The sequence below is a fragment of the Equus caballus genome, chromosome 2, assembly GCF_041296265.1.
Source record: "Equus caballus isolate H_3958 breed thoroughbred chromosome 2, TB-T2T, whole genome shotgun sequence".
Lineage (NCBI taxonomy): Eukaryota > Metazoa > Chordata > Mammalia > Perissodactyla > Equidae > Equus > Equus caballus.
In genome coordinates, this window is record NC_091685.1 from 34,466,177 (window position 1) to 34,477,552 (window position 11,376).

At 45.0% G+C, this 11,376-nt stretch overlaps 1 protein-coding gene across 1 annotated transcript in view; it reads right to left on the bottom strand.

The window, feature by feature from the left end:
* Nucleotides 1-10,760, bottom strand: part of MICOS10 (mitochondrial contact site and cristae organizing system subunit 10) — a 31,759-nt gene extending 20,999 nt beyond the window's left edge. Inside the window, exon 1 of the mRNA XM_003364367.5 lies at nucleotides 9,642-10,760. Coding sequence (XP_003364415.1) covers nucleotides 9,642-9,705 — 64 coding nt within the window. The 5' untranslated portion in view covers nucleotides 9,706-10,760. The remainder of the gene's footprint in view (nucleotides 1-9,641) is intronic.
* Nucleotides 10,761-11,376: the final 616 nt, after the last annotated feature.

Consider the following 11,376-nt stretch of genomic DNA (forward strand, 5'->3'; position numbering starts at 1 on the left):
CATAAAAAACAGATATACAAATGGAATAGACTAGAAAGCACAGAAACAAAGCCTCGTATGTATGGTCAAATGATTTTTGACAAGGGTGCTAAGACCACCCAATGGGGAAAGGACAGTCTTTTCAACAAACGGTGCTGGGAAAACTGGATATCCACATGCATGATGTTGGACTCTTCCTTACCTGAGACTATATACAAAAATTAGCTCAATATAGATCAAAGATGTAAATGTAAGACCTAACACGATAAAACTCTTAGAGAAAACATAGGACAAAGGCTTCATGACACTGGATTTGGCAGTGATTTCCTGGCTATGACATTGTGAAATAATAGAAAAAACATACATTGGTCTCTGTTCCCAGATCCCAGATAGAGCTCCTAAATCCCTTGGAATTTCCTGGGTGATAGTGTTTTTGGTTCTAATGAGGCCATTCTTCCTGGGCTCCTGGATAGCTTCCAGACGGGGGCTGATCACCAGGAAGACCAAGCCATGATTGGAAGCTGGGAATTTTCAGCCCCACTCCCATCCTCCAAGAAGGGGAGAGAGGCTGGACATTGAGTTAATGATTGATCATGCCTTCATGATGAAGCCTCCATGAAAATCCCAAAAGTACAGGATTCTGAGAGCTTCCAGGTTGCTGAACACATTTACATACCAAGAGGGTGGTACAGCCTCAACCCCACAGAGACAGAAGTTCCTGCACTCAGGACCCTTCAGAACTTTGCCCTATGTATCTCTTCACCTGGCTGTTCATTGATATTCTTTAATATCCTTTGTAATAAACCGGTAATCTAGAAAGTACTGTTTTCCTGAGTTCTGTGAGGCATTCTAACAAATCATGGAACGCTAGGAGGGGGTCGTGGGAACCGCTGACCCACAGCCAGTCAGTCAAAAGCACAGGTAACAATCTGGACTGTGATTGGCATCTGAAGTGGGAGCAGTCTTACAGAACTGAGCCCTTAATCTGCGGGGCTGCACTAACTCCAGTTAGAGTCAGAATCGAGTTGAATGATAGGACACCTGATTGGTGTCAGAGAATTCCTTGGTGTGCAAAACCCACACATCTGATATCAGAAGTATTGTGAGTGTAAGAGTAAGGGAGAAACAGGGAGTTTTCTCCTGCTCAGACACCAAAGGCGCAGGCAACAAAAGAAAAAGCAGACAAATTGGACTTCATAAAAATTTTGTGCATCGAAAGACATTCTCAACAAAGTAAAAAAGGCAACCCACAGAATGGGAAAAAAATATTTGCAAATCATATTATCTGCTAAGGGATTACCACCCAGAATATACATAGAGCCTAAAATGCAACGACAACAAAGAACTCAATTCAAAACTGGGCAAAGGACTTGAACAGACATTTCTCCAAAGAAGATATACAAATGGCCAACACGCACAAGTAAAGATGCTCAACATCACTAATATTACAGAACTGCAAATCAAAACTACAGTGAGATTCTACTTCACACACATTAGGATGGCTACTATTTAAAAAAAACAAAAAGAAGCATCGGCAAGGATGAAAAGAAACTGGGACCCTTGCGCACTGTTGCTAGGAACATAAATGTAAAATGGTCCAGCCACTGTGGAAAACAGTATGGTAGTTCCTCAAAAAATTATAAATAGAACTACCACATGATCCAGCAATTCCACCTCTGGGTATAGACCCAAAAGAATTGAAAGCAGGGTCTCAAAGAGATATTTGTACACCCACGGCAATAGCAGCAATATTCACAACAGCTAAAATATGGGAGCGGTCGAAGCATCCATCCATGGGTGAATGGGTAAGCAAAATGTGACACACACACACATACACGCACAGTGGAATATTATTTAGCCTTAAAAAAGGAAAGAAATTCTAACATATGCTACAACATAGATGAACCTTGAGGGCATTATGCTAGGTGGAAATAAGCCAGTCACAAGAAGGCAAACACACTATGATTCTTCTTATGCTTAGAATGGTCAAAGTCACAGGGACAGAAAGCAGAATGAATGGTGATGCCAGGGACTGGGGGGAGGGGAGATGGGGCATTACTGTTAAATTGGTATAGAGTTTCAGTTTTACCAGATGAAAAGAGTTATGGAGATGGATGGTGGTGATGACTGCGTAACATTATGAATGTATTTAATACCACTGAACTGTACAGTTAAAAACGGTTACAATGGAAAATTTTGTGTGTATTTTATCACAATAAAAAAACCGGGCAAAACGCCCCACAAGGCTATGAGGATTAAATGAGATAACGCATGTAAACTATAGCACAGTTAACACAGTGTCTGGCACATGTTAAGTGCTCAATAAACGGTAGCCAATATTACGATTCCCCAAAGGACCCAAAGTCTCTCCCTGCTCTGGGACACTGCCTGAACAGTTTCCAAGGCCTCGGATGCAGTCCTCTACTGGGTCCTATTCTCCAGGATCGAACTCTAATGTCACCACCTCCTTTCACAGTCCTCAAGGAGGTAAGCCCCTCAAGGATAGGGCCAGTGTCTATTCATCTGTGCATACACACACCCCTACTTTCCACAACACCTGGCATTAAATTGTTTGGGGAGGTACACTTTTTTTTTTTTTTTTTGAGGAAGATTAGCCCTGAGCTAACTGCTGCCAATCCTCCTCTTTTTGCTGAGGAACACTGGCCCTGAGCTAACATCCGTGCCCATCTTCCTCTACTTTATATGTGGGATGCCTACCACAGCATGGTTTGCCAAGCAGTGCCATGTCCGCACCCGGGATCCGAACTGGTGAACCCTGGGCCACGGAAGCGGAACGCGAGAACTTAACCGCTGCACCACAGGGCCAGCCCCATAGGGAGGTACACACTAACAATTACGTATATAAACTGGAATATTGATCATCAGGTTTCCATACCACGTACAATAGCCAAGATCAGAGCAAATGTGTTAATTCTTTTAACTTATGATTGCTATCCTTCATCTACCCGCCTGCAGCTAACGTTTATCAAGTACAGGCAACGTCGTAACTGCTCTACAGAGATTCTCTCATTTACCCTTACTTGGAACAACCCTCTGAGGCAGGGACTATCACTTTAACGTTGAGGAAACGGAAGCACAGAGAGGTACTTACTGGCACATTTATTTCTAACGGAAAACTTGGGGAAGAGCAAAGCAAAGGCATGTGAACACTCCCAGAGTCCAGTGAATGGAATACATTCTAGGGGCTGCTTAGAAACATCCATGGCTTGTGTTTTTCCTTTTTACTAAGAAAATGAAAAACACTGTTGTGCTTGCCACACCTGGCTTGAAAGTATCACAGCCTTGGGCAACCCCTCCCCCAACCATGCCATCTCCTTCCCCTCTTTCAGAGTTCCTGGCCAAGGCATGGATTAGTAAAACCAGATATTACTTACTCTGGTCTCACAGTGGGAGTGAAATGAGCGGCCAAGAGACACAGCCAATTTTAAGTTTTTCGAGTCATAGTAGGGCTTCCCGGGACCTCCACATGAACCCAGAAAGTAGTGGAATCAGTTTCCTCAAAGCCTCCTCCGGCAAATCTGCAACTCAGGCCCTGGTGGCTGTCACACAGACATCAGCTTCATCATCAGGTCACAGCCTGCCAGCACAGGGCTTCAGCATTCAAAAGTGAGCTGTAACAGGACTCCGAAGGCAATGACAGCGCCTCCACGATCACATATGCAGGGCTTAGAAGTTCCAAATCGCAGGGAAGCACCTCCACAAGCCTCAGAACTGATTTTCTCATCTCCTAGAACCTTATCTTCCCTGGGAAACAGAAAACAGATATAACCTCCCATCCAGAGTGACGAGCCTGAGTTGAGGGCATCAGCTCTGTGGAGACCAGAACTATCAGTTCTCCTGTGTTGACAAGATCCTATGCCTTCTACTCTCATTAACAAGAATGTGTGACTTATTCACACTCACCGGTACACACAAGACAAACTACTCAGTACAGCACTGCCCTTGAACTGAGCGGAGAAAGAAAATCAGAGCATTCAATAAATCTGATAAAACTTAAAAGTAAATCCACAAAATTAGCAAAAACTATTAATGACGCATTCACATAAAACTAACGGAACATGCCATTCATAAAATGTAATACTCTTCGCTCCTTTTTAATTTCCTGCAATAAGACTTTGGCTCTACCACCAAAACCAACATCCCCTCTACTTCTTTAAATACAAAAGTGCTCTCTAGTCTGTTTCTTGGTTGACTACTCCCAAACATTTCTAATACTGATTTTTTTTTCAAGATTTTATTTTTCCTTTTTCTCCCAAAGCCAAAGTACATAGCTGCGTATTTTTAGTTGTGGGTCCTTCTAGTTGTGGCATGTGGGACATCGCCTCAGCACGGCCTGATGAGCGGTGCCATGTCCACGCCCAGGATTCGAACTAGCGAAACCCTGGACTGCCAAAGCAGAGCGCACAAACTTAACCACTCGGCCACAGGGCCAGCCCCTCTAATACTATTTTATTATGAAGATCTACTGACAGTAATTTACATCCCCAGATGAAATAAAAAGTTGGTGCAAGTCCAAAGAGTACAAGGACACTTGATCAAACATGTGAACTGGCAGAAATTCACATAAAATCTACCTTACTTGGACTTTTTAATTTAAATTCTAATTCATTCAGTTAATACATGCTGAGCAGAAAATATGGGCAGAGAACATAGTCTACAAATTTCTCAGCAATACATGTCATTCGTTTGACAATAATTACCGTACGCCTTGTCTATGCCTGGAGTTGGGAGCTCAACAGTGAACAAAAGGGTCTCTAGTTCTCAGGAAGTTTCCATTCGAGGGGGAGCAGGAATCAAGGAGGAAACAAATTGCAAATTTCAGATGGTGATCTGTGCCACCAGGAAAAATGACTGATGTGACACAGAATAAGTAGGACACCTAGGAACTTCTTAAATGCTAACAAGCTTGCTTTCTTTTAGAGATACATTAATCTGAAACTTTATGGACAAATTAGCAATGCACATGGGTGGCAGCGGCAGGAATAAGAATAGAGGCCAAAGAGAAGGGTGAAAATGTGGGAAGGAACAAGAGCTGAGAGAAGAGAGAAACAGATGCGTAATGAACAATGACCCGTTGTGCCTATTACAGGGACAGTGTTTTGTTTTCTTTTCTTGATCCATGGGCTCAATTTATCAGGTCAAATCGTATTAGAAACCATTTATCCTACCCTACTCCTACCAGACACCAAATAAATAAATACAGTCATGTGCCGCATAACAACATTTCAGTCAACGACGGACCACATATACGACGGTGGTTCCATAAGATTATAAATGGAGCTGGAAAATTCCTATCACCTAGTGACGTCGTAGCTGTCCTAATGTCATAGTGCATTACTCATGTGTTTGCAGTGATGCTGGTATAAAAAAATATCTGCTGCACTGTCAGTCATATAAAAGGATAGCTCACCCAGAGCAATTTCCAGGCCTGCGAGCTCCATTCACGGTAAGTGCCCCAAACAGGTGTACCATTTTTTATCTGTTATACCATATTTTTACCGTACTTTTTCTGTTTAGCCATGTTTACATACACAAACACTTACCATTGTGTTACAATTGCCTACAGTATTCAGTACAGTAACATGCTGTACAGGTTTGTAGCCTAGGAGTAACAGGCTATACCATACAGCCCAGGTGTGCAGTAGGCTATACCATCGAGGTTTGTGTAAGTACGTTCTGATGTTCACACAACAACGAAATCACCTAATGACACATTTCTCAGAACATATCCCCATTGCTAAGTGACACATGGCTGTAGATTTTTTAAAGCCTAATTATTATTCGGGGAAATAGAACTGCTTTTCTTATGATAGCAAAAGGAGGGGGAGGGGTAATTATAAATAAATGCATCTTTTCCTACAGGACCAAATCATATGAAAACTTTCTATTAAGACACTACTCGGGGCCCGCCTGGCGGCGCAGCGGTTAAGTTCGCACATTCGCTTTTCGGCAGCCCGGGGTTCGCCGGTTCGGATCCCAGGTGCAGACATGGCACCGCTTGGCAAAAGCCATGCTGTGGCAGGCGTCCCACGTATAAAGTGGAGGAAGGTGGGCACGGATGTTAGCTCAGGGCCAGTGTTCCTCAGCAAAAAGAAGAGGATTGGCAGTAGTTAGCTCAGGGCTAATCTTCCTCAAAAAAAAAAAAAAATTAAAAAAAAAAAGACACTCCTGAAGTCTCAGAGTAAGAGATCCCTGAAGAACACTTTTTTAAAGAAACATTGCCTAAAGCACAAGCTTGCAAGAGCCATTTAAGTCAGCTGTACCACGTCTAGGCCAAATATGAGCAATTAAAATTAATCATTTGTCAGCAAACCAATGGGAAAAGAACAAAACATTTTAGCCAAACAAACAGAGAAGTGCTCACAAAGGGAGCTGTCCACTGACCTTGGCTTCCCTTCCGTCTCTGTCAATCGAGAAAGGATGAAATTAGGAATATGCAGATGCAAGCCTGCAGTGGGCCTTTCTTCCTGGCCTACATCTTCCACAAAACCTCTAGCTTATGGCAGGCTGTCACTCCCTGAGCCTCCATTTCCATTTTGAAGTAGGAGAAAAGCAAGTAGCAAAGAGGTTTCAAGAGTTCCGTAACCTCACCGCCTATAGGAACAGGAACTAATACACTCCTTATAGAAGAGCGTTCATCCTTATAGACTCTATGACCGCTAAGACTAAACTTTCCCCAAATTACACTTCCATGCTTCATCTCTCTCATGCCCTGTCTCCAGGTCCATTACTAAAGGGACAACCCCCTCAAAATGTGAACTCACCTGCTCCCTCAAAATTAAAAACCTCTTTTCAACTTCTCCATTATAATTCTCAAACAAATTCAACTATTTAAGCAGAAAAACAACCAAAATCATGACCTTTTTTCTCAGTATAGTCTGTCTTCTGCCACCTCACGCAATCAGTTACTAAGTCTTATACTCTGTGTTATTTATTATCAGTGAGGTGCCCACGCACCCCTCCTGCTTTACTTCCATATTCTGATCAGTGACATTACCACTTACCCAAGGTCTAACCTCGGAGTCATCTTTATAATGAAGATGAGGCAAAGTCAACCAGTTGGAGAGAAAATAGCATTTATTGAGTTCTTACTATGTACTTGGGACCGTGCCGGCCTAGGAAGTGGGTAATAGTCTTTCCATTTGATAAATGGGAGAAAAAACCTGAAGTTTCTCAGATATACCCACTCCTTTCCAGTCTAAGAGTTCAGACTTTTATCACTTCACATTCACAGTACTGTCAGTCTCCTCTACTCCAAATCTGTCCTGTATAAAACACTGGCAGAACAATCATAGCGAAATTCCCTTTATATCACATCAATTGCCTATTGAGGGCAGAGAAATGCCTTCTGCTTCTCTATCTGCCCACTGACCGGCCCAGAGCTCAGTAAGTGTTGCTTAAAACCATCCCATGATTCCCCACCCAGCCTAGGGAAGCAGAAAATTAAGAGATTTTTAAGACAAAGATGTTGAATATGCAGAATGCATGTGAAAAAGCCAAAGGCAAACTCAAAAGCCCTCAAGATAATGTGGCATCTCACTAAGACATTTCACAATTCTGCGTCCACCCAAACCAGCCTGCTTTCCTTTAGGGAGCAGGGGCGCTGGAATTAGAATGCCTGGGTGCCAACCCCAGCTCCTCCACCGTGAGCCACTTTACCTCTCCACGCTTTAATTTCCTCCTCTGTAAAAGTTCAGTGCGGCCTCTGCTCAAATCCTCCCACCCTCTCTGACTATCCAAGTCCAAGTCGCTCTCCAAGGTCAGCTGAAGGCCCGTTTCCCTTGCAAACTCTTACTGGATGACCTCAGCCCCTCACTCCACTTACCTCACTTACAATAGCTCTATAGCTAGGAGTCTCAATCCCTCATTTTAACCTTCATCTTTAATCATACATCACTGTACCTCATTTAATATTCCACTTGTCTATGTGCCCCCACCAACGTCCCACTCATGAATGACACTGACACTACTCACCGCCTCAGGTGATCATCAGTGGCACAATATCAACGATTATTACAACCACAATTTACTGAAGACATAATAAGTGCCAGGCACTGTCCTAAATGTCTTATGTATTTTGCCATCCTTTAATCTTAATCCTTTTAGGTAAATCTTCCTCTTTATCCCCTTTTCATGGTTAAGGAAGAGACCTCACCCAAAGCTGCAAAACTAGTGAGGATGGGGGTGAAGTGAGAGAGGGTGATTGCAAACTCAGCTCTTTCTAGCTCCAAAACCCACTCTTAACCGCTACAACACATTGTTTAGTAATTACTTTGGTCATTTCATATCCAGGCATTAAATCTCTCCTAAACGTAAGCTGTTAACAATAACAAAAACTGTGTCTTTCTTTGGTCATTTCCAGAATAAGCCATTCCTAATAAGTGATCCATACTCAAGGCTTTACCCAATAACTCATTTAATCCTCACAACTCTGAGAAAGTAATAATTATTATTGCCAATTTACAAATGAGGCAACAGGCGTGAAGAAGCCCCACATCACACAGCTGGTAACTGGTAAATGGCGAACTCAAGGGTGAAGCGGGAGCTGTGATCAAATACTTCATTTATTAATTCATTCTCCACAATTTTCATTAAGCATCCTTCCAGGGATAAGCCTGCTCTCATGGAACTTACAATCTTATTTCTCTTCCAATCTTTTCACTCAAGGGCAAAACCTTAAGACCTCTCAAACACTCGAAGATTTCCATACAAAAATATCCAATTTGTTTTAAAAAATTACTATCGAAGAAAGCGCATGGGACTTGAAGTAGGAAAACTTGGGTTAAATTCCCAACTTTGCCATTTATTAGCAACTTTGTCATTTATTAGACTTTGGGCAAATGCCTTCACCTGACTCTCAATTTCGTGGCCTGTATGAGACAGTGTATTAAGTTGGGCGCCCAGCACAGCGTCTGGCACTTGGTACACGCTGAATAAATGAGTTCCCCTCTCTCCCCACCTCTTCCCTCCATGCAGTGACTTCATAATCCGTGTGGTCACTGAGCACATGTTAAAAGGCTACGAGAAGTTACACTTAAGAACTGAAAAGTGACCAATCTCTTACTTTCCAGGGCAATTCTCTTTCCAGAGCACCATCACTGTGTCTCCAGTTTCAGGCCCCAGACTACTCTGAACCCGATAAATCAGGTTACAACTCGGGAATGTCAGCAACTCAGGTTCGGGCCCAGCAGCGTCTATAAAATGCTGCGGGGGACCTTCTTTAGAAGGCACTTTTGTTTCAGCTGGGGAGCTATGTGGCCTCCTGCCCAGGCTCCACGCCCCGTGCGGGACCTGTGGCACCAGGTAGGAGAATTTCGGCTCCCCGGCACAAGGCAGTGCCCGGCAGACCGTTTTTCACGCCAAGAGCTCCGCAACTCTGCCACCTGCCAGCCCGCCGCCCATCCTCGGGGCTGCAACTCCACCCTCGCACCCCGGGCGCCTGCCAGGCTCCTCGGGCCCGCGTGCCCCGCCGCCCGGGTGGCCTCCCGCCCGGGCTCGGGCAGCTCGCCCTGGCCTCAGGGCTGGAACAGGCCGGACGGCCTGACCTCTCGCGGGGCTCCCCTGCCGCCCTCCCGGCCAGCAGACCCTGGAGCTGGCTGCTCGGCTCCGGGGGGGCCTGCCAGCGGCGAGACGCCCCTTACCTATCTTCACCACCGCATCCGCCAAGCACCGGTCCCACTTCCTCCCGAGCTCTGAATCCGACATGTTCTCCACCCGCAACTCCAGCTTCCCTTACGGGCCGACCCCGCGCTCCAACGCCACGCAAGTCTCGCGAGAGTCGGCCGCAGTTCCCAGGTCCGGAAGGCCGGCGCTGGCGGGCCAGATATCGCGAGATGATCTGGCTGCTTCCGTCCTTTCCGGTTTTTTTCAGTTGGTCGTCAAGGTGACGGGTTGCCTGGAGGCCCGAGGTGACCCTGACCTTGGAGCCGCGCCTACCCGAGGGTGGCGAGGCTGACAGGTTTCCTAGGCGGCACCCAGAGCCCTGTCGGGAAGGCCCTCCTGCCTCCGCACCTACTCCCACATTGGCCCTGGAAATTCCCAGGGCAAGCGAGGGCACAGCGCTTGATTATTCATTCATTTACTTCCCTTCGCTTTCTCTACTCTCTCATTCACTCATTTATTGCAGTGGAACTCCCGCCTGCACCGCTAACACAGAAGCTGCTCTGGCAAAGATGACCTGTTGCCAAACCAAACGGACGCTTTTTGGACCTCTCTACAGCACTGGACACAACATCCCTCCTCCCGGATCCTCCCTGTCTCCGCCTTCTCTTTATTCTTTCGGACTCCCGGGACACCAGTCTCTCTCCTAGTTGTCCTGACTCTTCTTAGGTGTCCTTCCAGGGCTGCTTTTTCTCTGCCAGCTGCTTAAACAGTGTTGGTTTGCAGGGTTCCATCAACCCTCTTTTCACTCTAGGTACTCTGCGTGAGTACTTGCAACCCCTGCCTAATTCTATCACCAAAGCAAACGTCTACCTCAAGCTTCCTATTTATAATTCAGGCTCCTAGCTGGTGCCTTGGGTTTTAGTGTTTCTTCCCCATTTCCATTCTCCATTCTCTATCCTACCAACAAATACAAATTTGGCCATATTATTCCTCAGATCAGAAGCTGCCAATGACTCCTATTCTTCTATTGGATATATTCAAGCTTCAAGGAGCTCATTCTAGGAAGCCTACACTAATAGAGCCGCAATCCATCTTTTTGAAACCGGGGGCCACTTGCTTTACACTCAGTTGTCTGTTTGCAAAAGTGATTAGATAATGCATTACTAAAACCCACTCTATAGTTAACATCTCTGACACCCGGGTCACCATGGTAACAGGTGCTTGAGTTTTTCAGGAACTGAGAGTTGACTCCTGGTGCAGTTCCGGCTGGTGAAGACCACTGACTCATCAACTGGGCCTTCGAGGATGACTGAGAGATAACCCTTTGGTGTCAAGGAGCTGAAAACTACACCCTCAGATCATGGTAATGCCACAATTTGTGAACAGGCGTCCCATGAAGAGCCATGAAGCTTGACTATGTTTGCACAGATCCTCAATTACCTTACTTCTTACTTCCAAGCATCTATTCCCACTTCAGACCACCCTGACCCTTTATCCCACAAATATCCCTAATCTCCATTTTTTTAGGGGAGTCAGATTTGAGATTGGTTCTTCCATCTCCTCACTTGGCTGACTTGTGATTAAACCCTTTTTCTTTGCAAACTCATGGTCTCAGTGATTGGCATAATGATGTGGGGGGCAAAAGGAACCCAGTTTGTAACATTTTAATTGTCCTAGCAGCTTGCCTACCCCATCGAATTTGCTACACTGTATTGAAGCATCTCTTTCTAGATGTCTGTATCTGCCAGTAAAACCAGAAAGCTGGTTAAGGAC